At 34.3% G+C, this 20,597-nt stretch overlaps 3 protein-coding genes across 5 annotated transcripts; 1 reads left to right on the forward strand and 2 right to left on the reverse strand.

Annotated features, from left to right (window-relative positions):
* Positions 1–478: 478 nt before the first annotated feature.
* On the reverse strand, positions 479–5,132 carry LOC125819957 (uncharacterized). Of its 3 annotated transcripts, none has more exons than XM_049499361.1 (8): positions 5,031–5,132; positions 3,795–4,058; positions 3,588–3,650; positions 2,871–2,910; positions 1,842–1,906; positions 1,248–1,361; positions 865–993; positions 479–667 (listed from the first exon to the last, which is right to left on the reverse strand). In XM_049499361.1, the coding sequence occupies exons 1-8, from the start codon at positions 5,106–5,108 to the stop codon at positions 626–628; spliced, it is 795 nt and encodes a 264-aa protein (XP_049355318.1). In that variant the 5' UTR covers positions 5,109–5,132; the 3' UTR covers positions 479–625. The 3 variants fall into 3 exon arrangements, with proteins under 3 accessions (XP_049355318.1, XP_049355320.1, XP_049355321.1); XM_049499363.1 differs by having other exon boundaries at positions 3,795–4,053; positions 5,031–5,114; XM_049499364.1 differs by lacking the exon at positions 5,031–5,132 and adding an exon at positions 4,587–4,609 and having other exon boundaries at positions 3,795–4,053.
* A 1,294-nt stretch (positions 5,133–6,426) lies between these two features.
* LOC125819988 (exocyst complex component SEC15A) lies at positions 6,427–10,170 on the forward strand. Its single transcript, XM_049499400.1, has 2 exons — positions 6,427–6,600; positions 7,610–10,170. The coding sequence occupies exon 2, from the start codon at positions 7,625–7,627 to the stop codon at positions 9,998–10,000; it is 2,376 nt and encodes a 791-aa protein (XP_049355357.1). The 5' UTR covers positions 6,427–6,600; positions 7,610–7,624; the 3' UTR covers positions 10,001–10,170.
* A 4,387-nt stretch (positions 10,171–14,557) lies between these two features.
* Positions 14,558–17,450, reverse strand: LOC125820019 (40S ribosomal protein S6). Its single transcript, XM_049499437.1, has 6 exons — positions 17,303–17,450; positions 17,129–17,193; positions 15,636–15,693; positions 15,436–15,544; positions 15,067–15,339; positions 14,558–14,990 (listed from the first exon to the last, which is right to left on the reverse strand). The coding sequence occupies exons 1-6, from the start codon at positions 17,306–17,308 to the stop codon at positions 14,752–14,754; spliced, it is 750 nt and encodes a 249-aa protein (XP_049355394.1). The 5' UTR covers positions 17,309–17,450; the 3' UTR covers positions 14,558–14,751.
* Between the last annotated feature and the right edge of the window lie 3,147 nt (positions 17,451–20,597).

Raw genomic sequence — 20,597 nt, forward strand, 5'->3', positions numbered from 1 at the left:
CCAATTAAGAAGAAAATGAAATTTTGTGGCGGCTTAAATTTTTACTGAAAAAAGCAATAATTGAATGATTATATTGCTTAAAACCAATCAAAGTCATTTTTATAGACAATTTCAATAAATTGTAGTATAAATTATTTTGATGCATTTTTTTCATCATATTAATCTAATTCATAACTCCAAAAATTAGTTAGATTGATTTTCATAAAGCAAAACATGACAAATACAAGTTACTGAATTTGAACATGAATAGCAATAATTGACTAATTTATAGAGCTTTAAACTATTATTGGAGTAAATTGTTATACCTGTATATGGAAATGTGTATACCTCCAATATGTTAGGTTCATCAAAATATTATTGGAACATCAAGTTGTTCTTCTCCTAATCAACTACGTTGTTCGGATTCTCCTAAAATGTTGTTGTACCCGTGTCAGATCATTCAAAAATGCACTAACTCTGGAGGATCAGACACGCATGCATCAACATTTTTAAAGAGTTCGAGCAAACATAGTAAAAAAAATACATCTATCTATACCCGTACAAGATACTTATAGTCACCCGTAAATGAGTTCATATAACGTAGCAGAAACTCAGCAAACATACAGAGAAGCGATTATGTAGAGAATCATTGATTGTTCCGCAGGCGCTCCCTTGATCTTATATCAGCCTACAACATCAAATGTAAGAGAATCACAATAACAACGACATACCCAGTGTAGTCCCACGCAGTGGGGTCTGGAAAGGGTAGTGTGTACGTAGACCTAATGTCTATCTCAGAGGTGAGGTGGAGAGGTTGTTTCCGATAGAGTTAAGAAATTTAAATCAGATATCACCAGCAGCAACTATGCGAAAAAGTTCACTAACCTGCCGGATGGGCTCTGGAACACGAAATCTGCAAGTCATCCTCACAATTTCAATGGCAGTGGCGAGAGATATACGGTGACCAACTGAAATAAATATGGGCTTCAAAGAGCCCTCAGATGATCGCATTGCCTGCATAAGGGTTTAAACAACTTACGCCTAATTTGAAATTTGTGATGAAATAGAATAGTTACTACAGTAAAATTCACACGTGATCGAGAAAACCCAAAGTTTAAGCTTATTTTTCATTTCTGGAACTAGTAGTTAAACGATTCATGGGAAATGAAACAGTTTGGATTAATATAGCCAACCCCAACTTGTTTGAGACTGAGGCATAGTTGTTGTAGTTAACATATTTCAAGGATAATAAAGAAAGAGTGTCTTACCACTCCCCAGGTACATCCAGAGTCCCCAATTAGCAGTAAGACATGTTTGGGAGAGTCTGCTGCTTGAAGGAGTTCTCTTACCGTAGATTGTGTAAGACCATCAACATGGTGTAACTAGAAAAAGAAAGACAAAAAGACGGAATGTTCATAAACCAGTTCACCATTGATGCAAAACTAGTTATATAGAAATAATTCAATATCAAGCTAAGTCTATGTATAAGTATAAGAGAAAAAGTGGCCAGTCCGATGCACAAAGCATCCCGCGTTAGCAGGACAGGCAGAATACTAGGAGATGTTTGACAGTTCAGTATTCTGCATAGAGTAGTGTCCGATCTTTTGGAAACAACCTCTTTACCTCCATGAGGTAGGGTAAGGTCTGTGTACACTCTACCATCCCTAGACCCCACTTGTGGGATTACACTGGGTATGTTGTTATTAGAGATTCAATGAGAAAGATCAGACTACGATCTATCTTTCCTACCCACATTAGGTTCGCTTTATGTTCCTTCACTAAGAGCGAACAAACAAAAGCACGTTTCAATTGAGTCTACCTAGATTTTTAAGAAACTTGAGGATAAAGAAGTTTAAACTTACATTCTTCCCCACCCCAACAGTAGGAAGATCAGCTAAGACACCAATATGACAAGCCAAACCAAAACCTGCAGAACATAATTGTGGTTGTCGAGTTTTTAGCAAAAAATAAGTGTGAAATAGTACAGTTGAATTGATAAAGATGACTCATGTTCATATGATATCAAATTTAACAACTCTCTCAAGTTGAGCAGTCAGTGATACAGATAAAACTAATCAGTGAAGTCAACTTTCTAGTACTCTTATTAGATTTCATGAACAGTTTTCCCAAAGAGTATCTAAGAGGAGCTTAATCGTAAGTTATATCAAAGGGATGATTAAAGCTGAAATATCTTTACAAAGCCATGGCAGAACATCGGATTCAAACATATGATTGTGTTCTTTAATCCAGTCAAATTATCATCGGGATAAAGAAGATCATGATTAGCAGTAAGAAATTCCTTCTGATAACACAATATGACAGTGTCAACTTAGTGTCATAGATTAAGCACATTGATCACGACATGTAGTGGAAAGTCTTAGAGAATGATTAAGGGAGATGCAGAATTACATCAGCTGAGTACAAATTACGTTCAGGTCTCACCTGTTAATGAAAAAGCACTAGCAGCACATATATAAGAAGAGAGATATAAAATAGAGAAATATCCAAAGAGAATTAACATTTACAGATCAATATCCGAGAACCAGCTAGCTGATATACGTTAAAGAGGATATAGCTAAAATGGTATCAAGAGATTGCAGAACTCAGTTTCGTGTCTGTGGAATTACCTAAGCTATTTACACTATTATACATTTTTCTTAGAATAGGTTTTGGGAATAGAAGTTACTAGTAATTACTTTGACACACACACAAATTAGGTTGTAAACACTAGATGAAGAATATGATCATGATGTTGGACGATCTCCTCAATATCGCTGAGTACCTTACACAAAAGATGGAGACAGCATGGTATCTACTAATGTAGAGTCATAAACAATCTGCTAGATTTGGAAATTTTCTTTTTATCAGCTTTAGATAGAAACAAAACTTGCCTCGAGGATGAAGCAATCCATTGCCATCAACCATTAGTAGCTGTCAACACGAAGGTTAAATAGATGTCAGGTATTAGATTTTACGTAGTCCAGCTCAATAAGGTCCGTTGACTCCTACTACAAGTTGGGTATAAGAGAAAAGGGAAGGGGGAGGAATTAGAATTACCGGTGAGAGCAAATTTTGTAGCATAAACCCTTTCTTAGCTGCATCTATAGTCAAAGTTCCATACAAATGCCCCTTAAACTAAATATAACCACTAACTCTTAGATGTTTTGGCCCTGTTACACCACCAAATGAGGCCTCCGTTTGTACAACTCCAACATAATTCTTTTACTTATTTTTCACCCAACTGTACCTTTTTCCCTCTTGAGTACATTATAGTAGATAGAGTATAAGAATGTGCTTCATCTATTTGAGTTAGCGGATGAGGTCAAACTTCCTACCTATAATCGGGAGCAGGTTGGGTGTGAAGCAGAATACCGATGGTATGCGGAAGGTGTAGATTTGGTCTAACCTGCCCAATACCAGACAATGTCTTTCCAGGAAAGGATTGCAGCTCTAAAAGTTCTTTTACTACATGGTATATACCAAACTTATCATAACCTGTGGTTGATTCGAGCCAATATATACACTCTTAATCAAAGTTTCACCATTTGTAGAATGAGAAATAAGTAGGGAGAGGGGGGCAACAAAGGAGGAAAGTTATCAATATTTACCTGCGGGTAGAAACAATGAGCATTGTTCTTCATTTTATCCAAAAGCTCTAGAAGCACAGGAGCCTAAAGAACCAGTTCAATATTACAGCAATCAGTTTACATCATTCAAAACATATAGACATGATCACTCCTTTTTAGACAAACAACAAAGGCGATAAGTCAAAACACATTGTGAGCAACGGAAAATATAGAGAATATGAATAAGACCTCTCTGAAAGCAAGGAAGCCAGGAAGATATGGAATGTGAAGCCTAACAATAGAAGAATCTTCATAAACAACTTTGTGAGTGGTCAAGTCCAACACAACAAGAGTGCCACAGGCAATAGATGAATCATCTTTTGAAAAACTTAAGTCAACCCCACCAACATACTTCAGTATTTCACAACTTCCTTCTTTTTCTCTTGTGGGTAATCTCCATTTGAAGTCATCTTCAGTAATCAATTTCCCCTTTAGAGAATCTTGAACCCTGAGCTGAGTAAAAAAGTACCCAACTTGTAAAGATTCAATCTTTTATATGTACATTAATTACTACTGAAGCAAAAAACTTTACATCTTCAATAATTAGTTGCCCCATTAGAGAATCTTGAATCCTAAGCTGATTAAAACAGCACTCAACTTGTAAATCAAACTTTACCTGTATAAAAATTATCAATGAAGCAAAAAACTATACATTTCAGTAATCAGTTGCCCCATTAGAGAATCTTGAATTCTAAGCTCCAACTTGTAAAGAATCAAACTTTACATGTGCAAAAATTACTACTGAAGCAAAAAACTTCATATTTTCAGTAATCAGTTGCCCCATTAGAGAATCTTGAATTCTAAGCTCCAACTTGTAAAGATTTAAACTTTACATGTGCAAAAAAATTCTACTGAAGCAAAAAACTTCATATTTTCAGTAATCAGTTACCCCATTAGAGAATCTTGAATTCTAAGCTCCAACTTGTAAAGATTCAAACTTTACATGTGCAAAAATAACTACTGAAGCAAAAAAAACTTTACATTTTCAGTAATCAGTTGCCCCATTAGAGAATCTTGAATTCTAAGCTGATTTAAAAACCCCAACTTGTAAAGATTCAAACTTAACATGTGCAAAAAAATTCTACTGAAGCAAAAAACTTCACATTTTCAGTAATCAGTTGCCCCATTAGAGAATCTTGAATCCTAAGCTGATTAAAACAGTACCCAACTAATAAAGATTCAAACTTTACAACAACAACAACACCATAGCCAGCATAATCTCATAAGTATGATCTGAGAAATCAGATGTACGCAGAACTTATCTCTATCTTTATGTAGCAATGAGGTTGTTATCAATAGACTCCCGACTCAAAAACAAAGTTTTTGAAACAGGATTGCAAGAATAATACGACAATTAAATAGCAAGGGGAGCTAACTATTGAAGCATAAAAGGAAAGAAAGATTGAATTTTTTTTTGATACTTACCCAATCCATTTGTTGTGAACTCTGAAATTCATTAGAGAAATTACTGTTTGAAGAAGAGGGTTCCTTGGCATCGTTCATAATTTTTCTACGCCCAAATGAGACATTTTCATCGACTTTGTGATCATCCCTCCATTAAAACTGAATATTTTATGCTAAACATGCTCTATTAATTTATATTATATTGTAATGTAATAATTAATCTCAATATAAAAAATTGCATAGGATAATGTGATATGTTTGGCTATATGGAAAAATTAACTATACCACTTATTTTACTATTTCCTTTAAAATTTTCTACCATTTAAATTTTTTTTTAAAAACCCTACTTTACGTGATGTATCAATCGGATACATCACTTTACGCAGTGTATCGAGACGTACTCGATATATTGAGACGTTAGTTTATGCAATGTATCGATCAGTTACATCACTTTACGCGATATATCAAAACGTTGAGTAATGTATCTGAAATCGAGACGCGATGTATCAGGACGTTGAGATATATATTTGAAATCGAAACGTGATGTATCGAAACGTTTTGAGATATATTCGGATTTCACCAAATTTAAAACATAATATAAAAAGTTTGGTTGATATATCGGCAATATTAAACAATATATAATATTAAGTTGTGCATAAATATGTATTGTTTTTTATTAAATAAGATGAAAATATATTGATAATATCGGAATTAAACTATCTAAAAATATTATACAATTTAAAGGTAAAGTAATCCAAATATAGCAATTACTTCATTCTTAATTTTCGTACAATAATTACAAATATTGCTTGCATAAACAACTTGTGCATTGATTATAATCCTATGAAAAGCATATAATCTAACATTTTGCATTGCAAGACTCATTGAACAAATAATTTAAGTATTTTTTTGTTTAATTCTCATTCGATATATGATAGTCTTAATAAAATCTAATTAAATTTGAAATTAGTGTATTGTAAGACTCACTTTTGAAACAACGCTCTCAACAATAAACATTTCATTTCTAAAAACTCAAATATGAAATCACTGATTAAGAATAGCGATATCTCCCGCAATAATTCATATTGCATTTTAAGTTGTTCATCATATATTATAATTTTAAACATTCATAATGTCTATATTACAATCCCATTATTATTAATCTACATATTGATATTTTATATTATTATTTTGTTCGTAACTTGTTCACCGACCAAACGAACCCTTTTAATACTAATTATGTCACCTAAACATGTGCCGGAACTTGCCTTCAAAGGAAGATGGTGTTTTTCCCGACATTGATATACACCCTTTGACTCATTTGTTGATCCAAATAATAAAACACAAAAATAATACTAACAAATAAATAAATAATAAAATAATAATTTTAAATTATTTTAAAATTATGTATTTATTGATTATTCTCAAATCAAACCTAAAGAACATCTGAGAAAACAGAGAAACATTGTGTTGGTCGGCAAAAAATGCCACTGAAGGAAATCACAAGGTACAAAATCTAGCCAAGATTCAATTTTTATATCAAGAAAAGAAAAGGGGAAAGCATAGAACTTTCTGAAATTACTTCTTTTGGGTAAGTTACTGAATCTTTATTCCATTTTTAGCTTCATTTTTTTTTTTTTTTTTTTTTGTTGGTTTTCATGTTTTTGCATCATGGGTGAGGTTTATAATGTAGACCCATTTGGTTTTTTTTGGTGTATTGTTTATGGTATGATGATCTAGGTGTGTTTTAGTGTTTTTTGTTGCTCAATTTTGTGTTGAAGTTGTAAGCTTTATGCTTTTTTTTTTGTTGTTAATGGAGTTGTAGCTTATTTTCTTGTTTCTTCTGTTTGTGATGAGTGTGTTATGTTCAGATTTTGGGTTATTTGCTGAAATTTGATGATTTTGGTGTATTTACTATTTACTTGCTTAAATTTTTCTTTTTGCAGCTTATTTGCTTGTTTTTCTATCTGTGATTTCTGGTTGAAATGAGGTTGTTATGTTCAGATTTTGGGTTATTTGTTGATGTTTGATGGTTTTGGTGTATCTGATCTGTTATTTGCTTGGTTAATGGTTAAAATAAAGTAGAGAAGTTTTTACTTATAGCATTGGTTGGTTATTTGTTTGGTTTTTATTTGTATGGTTTTTGTTCAATTTTTACAGTGGATGATGTTTCTTATGTAGACCTGTTAGAGGTATCCTGGTTCAGTCTTTGTGATCCGATGATTTTGGGACATCCCTTCCGGTGGTTTGGTGAAATTGGAATGAACTTGAATTCTAGTTTCAGTTGTGCAGAGATGAACATATAATTGTAGGAAACATTTCTGGTGTTCATGGAACAATGTAATAGTTTGGATGAAGCTAAATCATCTCCCTTCCATTTTGTTTTTGGCTGGGTTAACGAGGGAAGGGAGAGGAATGGATGGATGATTTAAACGTCGAAATTATTCCCTTCTCCATTGTTTGGAAATAAGATTAAGATGTACCTCTTCTTTTTTTCTCTTTTTTCCTTTTCCTGTCTCTTTGCACGATGGTACTTATGTTTCCCCTGTATGTGAACTTAGTCACACATTGACTGAAGTGTCTTGAATTTGAATATGCAGGGCAAGGTAGTAACCATGACTGCTAAAACCAGGAGGAGAATGGCCACAGAAAATGGGGACACAACTACAGCTGAAGATTCTGTTCTTGTGACTATGATCAGTAATGGGGAAGATCTAGGTCCTATGGTCAGGCTTGCTTTTGAAAGTGGGAAGCCTGATGCCCTTCTACAGCAACTTAAGAATGTCGTCAAAAAGAAAGAAGTTGAAATAGAGGAGCTTTGTAAGCTTCATTATGAGGAGTTTATTATTGCGGTGGATGAGCTGCGCGGAGTCTTGGTCGATGCAGAAGAGTTAAAAGCTGAGTTGCAAACTGATAATCTGAAGCTGCAAGATGTGGGGAGCGTCCTTCTCTTAAAACTTGAAGAGCTTCTTGAATCTTTTTCAATTAAGAAAAATGTTACAGAAGCAATTAAGATGTCAGGCAACTGTGTCCAAGTGTTAGAACTTTGTGCGAAGTGTAACAACCACGTTTCTGAAGGTCGGTTTTACCCTGCTATCAAGGCTATTGATCTGATTGAGAAAAGTTATTTGCAGAACATTCCCGTCAAGCCACTCAGGACTATGATAGAGAAGAGAATACCACTGATTAAATTGCATATTGAGAAGAGAGTAACCAGTGAAGTTAATGAATGGCTAGTTCACATAAGGAGTACAGCAAAGGATATTGGGCAAACTGCAATAGGATATGCTGCATCTGCTCGTCAGAGGGATGAGGATATGCTAGCCCGTCAGAGAAAAGCCGAGGAACAAAGCTGTTTGGGGTTAGGAGACTTCACTTATACCCTAGATGTTGAAGAGATTAATGAAGAATCTGTCTTAAAGTTTGACCTGACACCTCTTTATCGAGCATGTCACATTCATGGTTGTATGGGGATTCAAGAGCAGTTTCGTGAATATTACTACAAGAATCGCTTATTGCAGCTGAGTTCAGATTTGCAGATTTCATTGTCACAACCTTTCCTAGAATCCCATCAAATCTTCTTGGCTCAGATTGCAGGTTATTTCATTGTTGAGGATCGAGTATTAAGGACTGCTGGTGGCCTGCTCTTGCCTAATCAGGTTGAGACAATGTGGGAAACAGCTGTAGGTAAAGTGACTGCACTCTTGGAAGAACAATTCTCCCACATGGATAGTGCCAGTCATCTTCTCATGGTCAAGGATTATGTGACTCTTCTTGGGTCAACCCTCAGACAATATGGCTATGAAGTGAGTGCGATTCTTGGGACTCTAAATAGTAGTCGAGAAAAATATCATGAACTTCTTTTGGCAGAGTGTAGGCAACAAATAACTGCTGTAGTCACCAATGATACATTTGAGCAGATGGTCATGAAGAGGGAGTCGGATTATCAGGCAAATGTTTTATTGTTCCATCTACAAACCTCTGATATAATGCCAGCTTTCCCTTTTATTGCTCCATTCTCTTCCATGGTGCCAGAATGCTGTCGCATCGTTAAGTCATTCATCAAAGATTCTGTCAATTACTTATCATATGGGAGCCAAATGAATTTTTTTGATTTTGTCAAAAAGTATTTGGATAAGCTCTTGATTGATGTACTGAATGAAGTCCTACTTGAGACTATCTACAGTGGTACAACTGGTGTGTCTCAGGCAATGCAAATTGCTGCAAATATAGCTGTTTTTGAAAGGGCTTGTGATTTCTTTCTTCAACATGCAGCCCAACAATGCGGCATTCCTGTCCGTTTAGTTGAAAGGCCTCAAGGCAGTTTAACAGCCAAGATTGTCCTTAAGACTTCAAGAGATGCTGCTTATATTGCATTACTAAGCTTAGTAAATGCAAAATTGGATGAATTCATGTCCCTCACAGAAAATGTCCATTGGACAGCCGATGATGCCCCACAGCAAGGCAACGAATGCATGAATGAGGTGGTTATATATCTCGACACCCTCTTGTCTACTGCTCAACAAATTTTACCTCTGGATGCTTTGTATAAAGTTGGGATTGGAGCTCTTGAGCATATCTCCAATTCAATTGTGGGAACTTTTCTGAGTGACTCAATAAAGAGATTCAATGTTAATGCAGTAATGAGCATCAACCACGATTTGAAAGCATTGGAGTCTTTTGCTGATGAGAGATTTCACAGTACTGGGCTGAGTGAAGTTTACAAGGACGATAGCTTTCGAAGTTGCTTGGTAGAAGTTAGACAATTAATAAACCTCCTCCTAAGCAGTCAACCAGAGAACTTCATGAATCCTGTCATAAGGGAGAAGAACTATAATGCTCTAGATTATAAAAAAGTTTCTACTATCTGTGACAAGTATAAAGATTCAGCTGATGGACTCTTCGGAAGTCTTTCAAGCAGAAACACAAAGCAGAGTGCTCGTAAAAAATCAATGGATGTGTTGAAGAAGAGATTGCGGGATTTCAACTGAAACTTGTGATAAATGAATGAGAAACTAGCTTTTTCTGTTAGAAGTAAATGAAAAACTTTATTTCCTGCTGATTTTGCTTCAGAAAGATTCACATTAGCTGTATCTTCGTTTTCAATCATGTTAGCACTACTTTGGTCATTTGGATAAGAACTCATCAGTTTTGCAGATAAGATGCCATTGACTCTGTTTGATAGAATGTCTTCGTAGCAATTATGTGAAACAAAATGCAAATGGAGCTAGTGGAACTCCAGATGCATTTCATATTAGATCAATAACAGACTGTCTTCTCGCATTTACCCCTGGTGCAACTCCCTTCATAGCGTACTTACATTTTTTCTTGTTGCAGAATTACAAGACTCAGTTACCTATTTTTCCTGACTAATTTATCTTTTTGAAAAAATAAATTAGTCAGGAAATTTGTTTATTCAATTGAGGGAAAAAAGTATCTTTTATTTGTTGTGTACTGAACAACTTAGCGTTCAATTTACTTCTCTATTATTGTTATTGTGACTCGTTTTTGACAATTTGTTTTTGTTACTTCTCCGTCACATCTTCTCCTCTCATATTTCAATCCTCAGAGGAATAATGAGTTCTGCATGGGTCACTTTGATACAGATGGTTAGTGTTTGTTACTGTTTTCTGCACTTATCTTAATCTTGATTTTTCAATAATTTCCACTTTTTTTAGAGATGCTGTAAATTTCGCTCTTCAGTGTGTTTATTCAGCTGGTATTAGACTTCCTGTTTGTCAATATAACTAGTTAAATGAAAAATGGAATTACTCTTTGGCTCTATGTAAACATCCATTGCTTCTCTATTATTTTCTTGACCCTCGTTGTTCTTTCCGTTTTTCTTCCACATGCTCCTAGTGCATTATGATATATCTTTCCTGCTAGTCTACTTGTCTTTTTTTCCACTTCCACCCCTAAGAAAGTGTTTTTGTGTTGAACCCTATGGATACAAGTAAAACATACTATAGGTTTTGAGAGACCACTTTGTTTTGCTTTCTTGCTTGATTAAATCTTCCTTGGTATGGACTCGTGACTACTTGTTGAAATATCTTACTGCATGCAATTTCATGTTTTTATTTTTTCTTCTTCTAGTGTTTTTTTCTTTGCGTCTGTGGTGATGTCTAAGATATGTTTCAATCGCTATAGATACATACAAAGTCATGTTTTGTGAATAAAATATGGTTTATGAAACTACATAATTTTTCATTTGTATTAGCTTTTGCCATTAAAATGAAGCAATCTATTGGTTTATGATTGCAGTTGCTCTGGATTGTCTTACATCAAGGTTAAGATAGAAAATGTCTAGTATTATTGGTCAAGTGGCCCATTATTCTGATCGAACAGCTCTAATGTCTGCAATGATGTCTTCATAAAAAATGTGTGCACTGATATAAGAGTTACTGTTTTGGACTGTTAGGTTAGTATGGAGGTTAGAGATATTTCGTATTTTCTAATGAAAACTATGAAAAGTGATTTTTATGGTGTTAACCTGTATCATGTATAACATAGACTTGGGAATAATAACATTTAAATTTATTCAAGACCAAAGGGTTTTGTGGATTTTTGGTTGTCCCTTCTGTCTGCATTTTGGGTGGCGTCCAGAGGGATTTCTTTATGAGACGCCTAGAATGGCAACAAATGTGTGTCATATTGCATCAAGTACGAGATGTTTGATGGTTCTATGAATTTCATTTTAATTCATTGTGCAAGTCAGAACAGTCATTCTCATTAGACATTTATTGAGATTTTCTGTCCAACCTGAATTCTCAATATGTTTTAGACCTGCATTGTAGCTGTCTTTGGGCCACAGCTGAATCGGTTTTATATATAGTGGTCCTCAGTTTTGGACCTCGATGGTCTGGAACAGGATAAATTGGTTTAGTTATATTGTTTTTCCAAGTTGAGCAAACGCTTTCGGAACTCATCTGGGATTCAGGGAACCATAGTCCTGGTAGTGAACAGAACCGGTGGCAAGCAGAACACGCGGTAAGACCAAATATCATTTCTCCTTTGTGCCTTGACTGCTTTCAGAGGGAGGCGTAAACTGATGTTGATTTTATTGATCTCTATGGGGAGTGTAGAGGGTATTATCTAGGTTGTGCTTTGCCTGTGCCGTTAAGCATTTCTATTGTTTGACATTCTGACTTACAAAATTTGATCCAAGTGTTTCATTGTTGTAACAATTTGTGAGTCCTTTCATAGTTCTTCCTAGCTACGGCCATTCATGTTGTTCAGTAGACTGGTAATCTTGAGGGAGTATCTCCAAAGCCATAGTGGGGTAGCTTAGAACAAGCAAGTACGTATTGCTTATTTTACACTGCTACCCCAGATAGATGACCTAGTTTGTCAAGCTTGGAAATTAATTTAGATTGAGGGAGTAGTGTGGTAGATTTTTAATTAGTGTTACAAGTTGCTTATAGCAATAATTATTATTATTTCTATAGGTTGTTGCTGATTCTGGGAGTCACAGTCCCATAGCGGCTACAGATGCTGCTATGTATAGCGAGAGCTACTAGAGCTGCTGCTACTCCAGTTACATACCATGTGAGGTTGGTGTTTCCCTGACTCAAATATTTAACTTCAATGGTGTTCTTCCTTTTCCTCTTCGAAATAATCGTTATCTAGATTCTATATTACTTGTAAATTAAAGCTCTAACACCTTAGAGTAACTACTAAGTACCTGGACTCTGCAATGCAAACTCATTTTTCAGTTCACTATCTCATAAAATCCAACTTGTTCTTCTCGAAAAGGTTTTTCTCTAAAAGAATTTTAGAAGTCTATACAGCTTGGATTTTATACTTAGGTAAAGGTGAACAATTTAAAAAGATTTTCCAAATAATATTCGACCAAATTGTACGCACTTTAACTTCTAATGGTTTCTACCTTCAAATTCAGGGAACTTTTACTCATCCATGAACAACTACAAACATGTGGTTTGGCAGGACTGCATCTGCACTTCTAATGGTAGCCTAGTTAACACATTTGCCGCTTTTAGCTGCCCTGTAATCTGTCTTATCAATCATCTGGGGCATGAGACATTATCTGTACTTGTTGGTCTGTCTTGAAAATCACTTCCTGGTGAATCCTCAACAATGACATCAGGCACAAATTTAGCACTTCTGCAAAGTGCTCCACACCAATAGCTACAGAAGAAACTCTACCTGTATCTGCAGCAAAATCAGGTGCGGAGCCAGACAATCAATACAAGACTCCCATTGTATTGTCAATGAAGCGGAGGTTAATGGATCTGAAGGAAAGTGGATCAGTACCGTCCCACAAGCGACTTATATTGGTTACCTTTCTGTCATTACTGCAGTTTGTGTTATGCCAAATACCTTCCGTAGAAGTGGTGTACCCTTGACTCTACCTTGCCTTATAACACCAAATTCTATGTCGAGAGATTACTATAATCCTTCTCTATCAAGTGGTTTTCCATTTGATAGCCTATGCAGCAAAGGTTTGATGACTCCAATGCTCGGTTGTCGTTCAGTGCCTGAAGCACCGACATCACCAATGTTTTTGCTCATATTTTCTCTTTCGATTGTGACACCCACATGTCTATCCTGATTCCTGAACGAAGGCAGATCCTTGATGCTGGTGCCGTATTATAGGTAATGCTTATGGCTTTCAATTGCAGAAAGTCATGCTGTAGTTACCTTCTCAACGTTACCAATCTCGTGTTTTGCTTCTCTTCTTTTTTGGTTTAGCTTGTTTATCCAGTTGTTGAGGGAAGCAAACTTGTTCATATTTTTATGTATTTTGATGCTTTTTACCTCTAGGTGGGTAATTTTTATGAATATGAAAATTACATGTTCACATTCATACTATGGTCATTCGTGATTGTTGTTTCTTGTACTTCCATTACTTCTTTCACTAGACTGCTTTGAACTGTTTTTTCTTGAGTTAGGGGGTCTATCGGAATCAACCTCTCTACCTCTGAGGTAGGGATAAGGTCTGCGTACACTCTATCCTTCACGGACTTCATTTTGTGAGATTAGACTAGGTATGTTGTTGATCATCCTCAACAATAGTGGATGCACAGAAAGGAAGTGACTGCAGACATGACCGCTTTACTTTGGACATGTGTTAATTATTTTGTCGGACAAAAGCTTAGTATTTTAGTGGGAAAAAGGGTAGAGGGGCAGGCACATTGTCCATCAAGATTGGAATAGTAAACCACCGAGTCCTTGAGAATTGTTTGGTTATAAAAAAGAAAGAGATCGTAACAAATATTTAATTCAAAACTTAACCTTCTAGGATTTTTGGGTTATCAAAAAGAGGAGAAAAACGAAGGCTCACCCAGAGGAGGTGAGATAGGCAAAGAGGTAGCTTGCATCTAAGCCACACCCAGCCATGAAGATTACAAGGTCTAATAAGGACAAAATGTACACAACCTTATCTCTATGCGTCATCTCTACGTGAGGGAGGTAGAGAGGTCGTTTCTAATAAGACTCTTGGCTACTTAATGTAAATGTAGTATGAAAATTTAAAACTTTTCATATAACAAGTTTTAAGAACCCAAACCAATTATAAAGAAGGAACAAAATAATAAAAGTCGGGATGATTTCATTCAACAAGTACTAAACAACCAAAATCTTTGATCAGAAAGATCACATAGTAAACGATACACTAACTTAAACTCATCACCTCAGAACATTAAAAAAGCTATCACAAGCAACATCAAGCAATAGCTATAACAGACCAGATCCAGATATCACAGATTGCTTCTTCCCAATGAACTTAAGCAGCAATAGATGGCTTGGAAGCGGCAGAAAGTCGAGACCTCTTCTTAGCCAAACTCTCACTTCGCCTTTCCCTTTGTTCCTTCAACCTAGACGCTAAAAGCTTCTGATAATCAGCAGCTTCTGACTTAGCCTTGGCAATTCTCTTCTTCTTGTCGGCGATTCTTGCTCTCTTCCTCTGGAGAGTCAATGGTGTTACCAGCCTCTGGATCTTAGGAGCCTTGCTAACCTCTTTCCCTGTCACACCATAGCAACACAGTCAACATTCAAGAATGGAACTGCCGACAAATAGAAGTATAGAGAGAAAACGAACCCTTTTTGTTTGTGAATGTTCGGCGATAGGTGTTGACATACTTCCTAACATCGTCATCCTTTCCAAGGTTGAAGAGCTTCCTAATCTTGGAAGCCCTTTTGGGACCTCTCATCCTAGGTTTTTCAGTGTCTGTCAGTCCGGGCAGATCATTCTCACCCTTCTTCACAATAACCAAATTCAGAACTGAAAGGTCAGGACTGACGATGCAACCACGGACAGACTTCCTTCTTCGCTCACCATTACGCCTACCATAACCACGGAAGCAAGGAGTGCCTGTTTAATGTGCATCAAATTAGATACTAAATAGCAACAGCTATACAGAAAATAAATAAAATGCATATCTGACATAAAGCACTTCATTACAGATACCTCTGTAAAGCAGAAGACGAACACGGCCTGGAGTTAACACTCCCTGCTTCATTGGGAAACCTTGCTTGTCACATCCTCCCATAATCTTGAAAACGTATCCCTTGAACTCCTGTCAATTGGGAGACACATCATTAGTCTGAAATAAATTTGACTGCAATGGCTAAATTACCATAGGGCCACAAAGTGGACATGAGACCTACCTCTCCCAAAGCATCTCCGTTAACCTCCTGGGAGATCCTCTTGTCATAGAAAGCTCGGCTGCATAACAATTAAGTATCATTAACCAACAGTACTTCCGTATGCACATTTACTTGTCAGTCAATCATAATTCAACATTCAATGTGCTAATGAAATATCGAGACTGCCAAATAAATATGACAGTGACAACTATACATCAAACTAAGCAACATTCCAAAACAAACGTACAGTCGAGTAAAGAGCAGAAATGAAAATATATCTCATCTTTTCATCAAGAAATAATATCCAGAATTTCTTACTACATCATCATATGCATGGGACTGAATACTATAGTGGGCTTGTTAGATATATAATAACAGATCTAGGTGGGGAACTTGTGAACCAAACACAAGCATGCATATGTATATACAGTAGTCTCTATCAACAGTAGCAAAAAATAATTTGAGATGCATCAAGAGTAGTTTTTTGTAAATTAAAATATCAACAAAAGTTCAGAAGGCAAAAATGAAAAAGAGCTCAAAGATTGGTTTTTTTGATAATTAAGAACTCAAGGATTGGTTCATCGACTAGTATTGAAAAACAATATAAGAGAATAATAATTACTTCATTGTCCGAATATTTGATTTGTTATTGAGATATCTATAATGGAACTGGTTTTAAATTGCACTAGGAAATTCTCAAAAAATAATTGTCTATTTTTTAAATTAATATATTCTATTTTGTAAGTTCTATTGTCATGTTATGATATTAAAGTACTAGAGAGACAATAAGTCCATTTTTCAGATGAAAAGGTAAATTATAACAGATTATCCATTTCTATTTCTCTCAAATAAAGAATACTTCTAATGAGGAATCTGAAATGCCAGTAAACTAAATATGGGGTAAATGGATATATTAAGGTTGAATGGATTAGGTTTTTCTAACTTCAAAATCATAACAACGAATTTACTAGAAACAAATGAGAGATAATCAATAGCAAAATACACAAGTAGCATTGCGAATTACATTATTGGTATCTACCTATCTTCAAGTTGTTGCTATTGACTCTTTTACATTGTTTGTTCAATCGAGGGCCTATCGGAAACACTATCTCTACCTTCTCAGAGGTAGGAGTAAGGTCTGCATACACTCTAAGCTCCTTATACCCCATTTGTGGGATTACTTTGTTGCTGTTGATACTTGTTCAGCTATGCCTAATACATGTTTTGTTATTCCATACCAAGGTTCATGTAAAACACTGTATCAAAACACAGATCCTTTAATTTCAAAACCTCAAAACATTCAGCTTACTACAAACTTCCATAACTGTATACTTTTAAAGGATATTAACATCAGAATTCTACAATTTGAGTTTCATTCTTCACACGTACCAAAAAGCATGCTCAATCAAATAAGAAACAGAGATATCTAACAATGAACCATAAAAAATGTATACAAACTACACCAGAAACAGCAAATCCTATTACATTTCATAAAAGGAATATGATAGCCTTACAGTTTCTGGTCATCATCGATCTCGAGCTTCTTCTGGCACCCAGTAGTCGGGTTCGCAATGTTGAACTGCAAAAACAAACAACAAAACACAATAAGTTGAGCAAATTCACAAAGAAAAATTCGTACAAATCTACAACATTGATAGAAACTGAAGATTTAGGGTTAATTAACGTACCTTCATCTTCGATTGAACTCAATGGAAGCGATGAAACTCTGAAACTTTCACGCTGAGCCCCTCTCTCTCTCTCACTCTGTGAGCTAGGGTTTACAGAGAAGACATTTTTATATACAGGCTTTTCTAGGTCAGCTATGTAATGGGCTTTTGGGCTTTGGGCTTTAGAAATTTGGGTCATTGTGAAGTATTTGGGCTTTTCTATATGTCCTTTCAAAAAAGGCCTATTTGATAATATTAGATTTTAGGCTACTATTTAAATTTTGTCCTTATTTTAGATAGTTGTGCAAATATAGCCTATTGAGAAATTAGCCATCTAAGCAATATTAAAGTGAGGTCTAATGTTTGTTTAAATTTACGGATAAAATATTAGATTGTCATCTAACGTTTGTAATAATTTTAAAATTTTAGATAGTGGTATATTGTTTTCTTATAAATAAAATTCAGTTTGCTCGGAAGGGAACTATATATTGTGATCTAGGAGTGGCAAAATCAGTCATAAAATGATGATTTTTCAACCTGATTAAAGTTTGGATAAGTTAGTAACTTGTTTTTTTATTAATTGGACTCATTTTAACTCGTTTAGTTCGGCTCATTTAAAAATAGGAATGATATATGATTGACTCATGAGAAACTTTGTTTGAATTTTTTTTAAAAGATTAGATTTTTTTACTTGATTATTTTACATATTAATAATAATAAGGATTTTAAAAAAATTATGTGTTCAAATAAATTATGAGAAACCAATTTTTGAATTTAAACTTAGAAGGAATTGATGGCATGTTGGGTTATGACCCGATTTTCAACTCATTTCAACACAATCCGCTTTAGCTCAAATAACACTTAAATTGATTATTAATCTGTTATTTCTTAACGCAACTCATTTTGACAATTTCAAATTCAACTCAATTTATTCATTTGACATTTTTATCGTGATCTAAAAGATTCAGAAATTATATTGTATTCTGATGAGTTAATTAAATGGATATTTTATGATCTTGTAAATCCATTTTCATGGTCAATCATCCTATCTATTTAACTTTATGACACTTAAAGCTGAAATAATTGTGGTATTATATTTTTGAAATTGCCAAAGATGTGAGGTACTTAGCTTTATTATGATAATAACTTTTGAGAATGATTGTTTATAGATATTCTCCCAATTCTTTGTAATTTAATCTTTTTCAACTTTGAAATTTCTAATAATGTCATCTTTACAAAAAGGGAAAATAAGATAACGTAAGATTTTCGAATGTACCAATAATTGTTCGATACACGTCTCAAAACAATTAGTTTACCATATGCAATCATCATTTTACAAGAAGTTGAGACTTTTCTTCTTCTATTTTTTTTTTACAAAAAGGAAGAATAATAACAAATAATTAGTAGGGAGGGAAAATATGTACATAATTTAATTTAATTTTACAATATTTATGTATTACTAAATGTGTCCTCTAGTATTGACGAATTAATAATTTTACCTCAAATCTATGTGTTAAAATAAGTACAAATAACATATATCCTAAAAATTCTGTTAATAAAATTTAAATTTTGAATTTGTATTTATCATTTAGTCCAAAACTAAATGAGCTAATTCCTCATTCCATTTGAGTACATGTAACATTTATAACATTTCTTATTAAAGAAACTTAAAAGTTTGAGTCCAAAGAAAAAGGTGGTTATAATCAAGATTAATAGGTACTCTAATGGTACTTGCAAAATTACGGCAAGAAAATATGAAATTAGCTAGGTAATTTATCGGTAATTTTTAGATTATAACTCGTTATGAGCTAATTAAATTTTCTTATTATTCGTTACTAATATGTAACTATATGAGATCATTAGTAGGAGATTTTTACTATTTAGTTACAAAATTTCGTCTGTCCCTATTTTCTCATTTTTTGAATAATAAATCTATTACGAAAAGGTGTGAATTCAATTTTTGCCGTCTCCATCCCCTTTCGCTTCGCTAATCCTCAATGCAGGCACAATACCATCATTGTTTAATTAGGGAAACAAATTGATACCTCTTTGTCAAAAAAAGGTTATAGATACACAACGTAGATAATTTAAAATTAAATTTCTGACTCCGCTATTAGTTGTTAAAAAGAAAAAAAGACAAGGTGGGTTATGAGAAGATAGGACAGTGGTAAGTTAAAGGCAAATTGGAAAAAAAAAAAATATGATGAGAAACGTGGAATTCCAAAGAAAAAATGTAAAGCAGGTGGGAGCATAGTGAGACTCCAACAAGAAAAAATTGTCTAGCAAAAGATAGATAATGTGAAAGATAAGTAGAAAAGGTACTACTAAAATTCGCATTGTGACGTGTATTGGGTTTGAAAGGTGATTAAGTCGTCATGCGGAAGTTTACAAATTGCAAATCATATGATTGATAAATCAGACGATAAAAACTTATACTAAAAACATAATATTATTATATGAAAACTAATAGAAAAGAAAAATATTATAAATTGTTGAGAGAATAAATCTCCCATAAACAAGACTCTTAAACGACTACATTGTGAATGTTATTGTGTTCTTGATATGAGAAAAAGGGTCTTCAATTTATAGGATTCCAAACATTTCTTCTAAGGAAAGAATAAACCAAATATGGAAGAAAATTATATTTTTCTTTCAAAAAAAGTTCAAGCATTTATGGTAATACTTTGACTTTTTTTTAAGGAAAAAAATAAACTTCAAATAAGATAAGAAAATTAGGGCAAAAACCTTAACAACGTGGTAAGTATTCTTTTATCTTTAATTAGAGATCTCATGTTTGAATCTCATCTGTGTATGCATGGAACCTTTGGTATAGAGCGTTTTACTTTCAAAATGAGGACTTTCCGATACGAATATGAATTAATCAAATCTAATACAAATACCAGACATCGAGTAAAAAATGGGAAAAAAGTAGAAAGGTGGCGAACAAGCCTAGCACGTATTGCATGCCTCATTTGTCTTTTTTCCATTCACAAAAAGAAATGGAAACGGAACGCATTGCCGCAAATGTGTTTGTCTCCTTTTATTTCGGTTACTTTCGACAAACAAAAGAATAACTGTTACGTAGAGTTGGAATTTTAAGTTTATAAATTTAAAATTTGTCATAGTGAGACTTCCCCTCGATCCTCTCAAAATTATGTTTTTGCCGGTGTAATCATTCGACATTTTCAATTTACTAATTCAACTAATTTATAATTGAGTCAGCAAATCAGTTAAAATGACTAATCGATCTTTGGCTATTGATGAAGATTTTTAATTATTAGAATTCAAACTCGCGATTCAAAAAAAAAAATGAGGG

This window comes from Solanum verrucosum, unplaced genomic scaffold (genome assembly GCF_900185275.1).
Source record: "Solanum verrucosum unplaced genomic scaffold, falcon-dt-bn FXZP01000229.1, whole genome shotgun sequence".
NCBI classification, from domain to species: Eukaryota; Viridiplantae; Streptophyta; class Magnoliopsida; order Solanales; family Solanaceae; genus Solanum; species Solanum verrucosum.

Excerpts from the sequence above, each read along its gene's own strand:
- LOC125819988 (XM_049499400.1), top strand. The coding sequence starts at position 7,625 with ATGACTGCTAAAACCAGGAGGAGAATGGCCACAGAAAATGGGGACACA.
- LOC125820019 (XM_049499437.1), bottom strand. Across the intron at positions 15,340-15,435 it reads TCGTCTTCTGCTTTACAGAG|GCACTCCTTGCTTCCGTGGT; the intron begins GTATCTGTAATG and ends CACATTAAACAG. Across the intron at positions 14,991-15,066 it reads AACATTCACAAACAAAAAGG|GGAAAGAGGTTAGCAAGGCT; the intron begins GTTCGTTTTCTC and ends ATGGTGTGACAG.
- LOC125819957 (XM_049499361.1), bottom strand. The coding sequence starts at position 5,108 with ATGAACGATGCCAAGGAACCCTCTTCTTCAAACAGTAATTTCTCTAAT. Across the intron at positions 994-1,247 it reads CTGGATGTACCTGGGGAGTG|GCAATGCGATCATCTGAGGG; the intron begins GTAAGACACTCT and ends ACCCTTATGCAG. Across the intron at positions 668-864 it reads TTCCAGAGCCCATCCGGCAG|GCTGATATAAGATCAAGGGA; the intron begins GTTAGTGAACTT and ends TTGATGTTGTAG.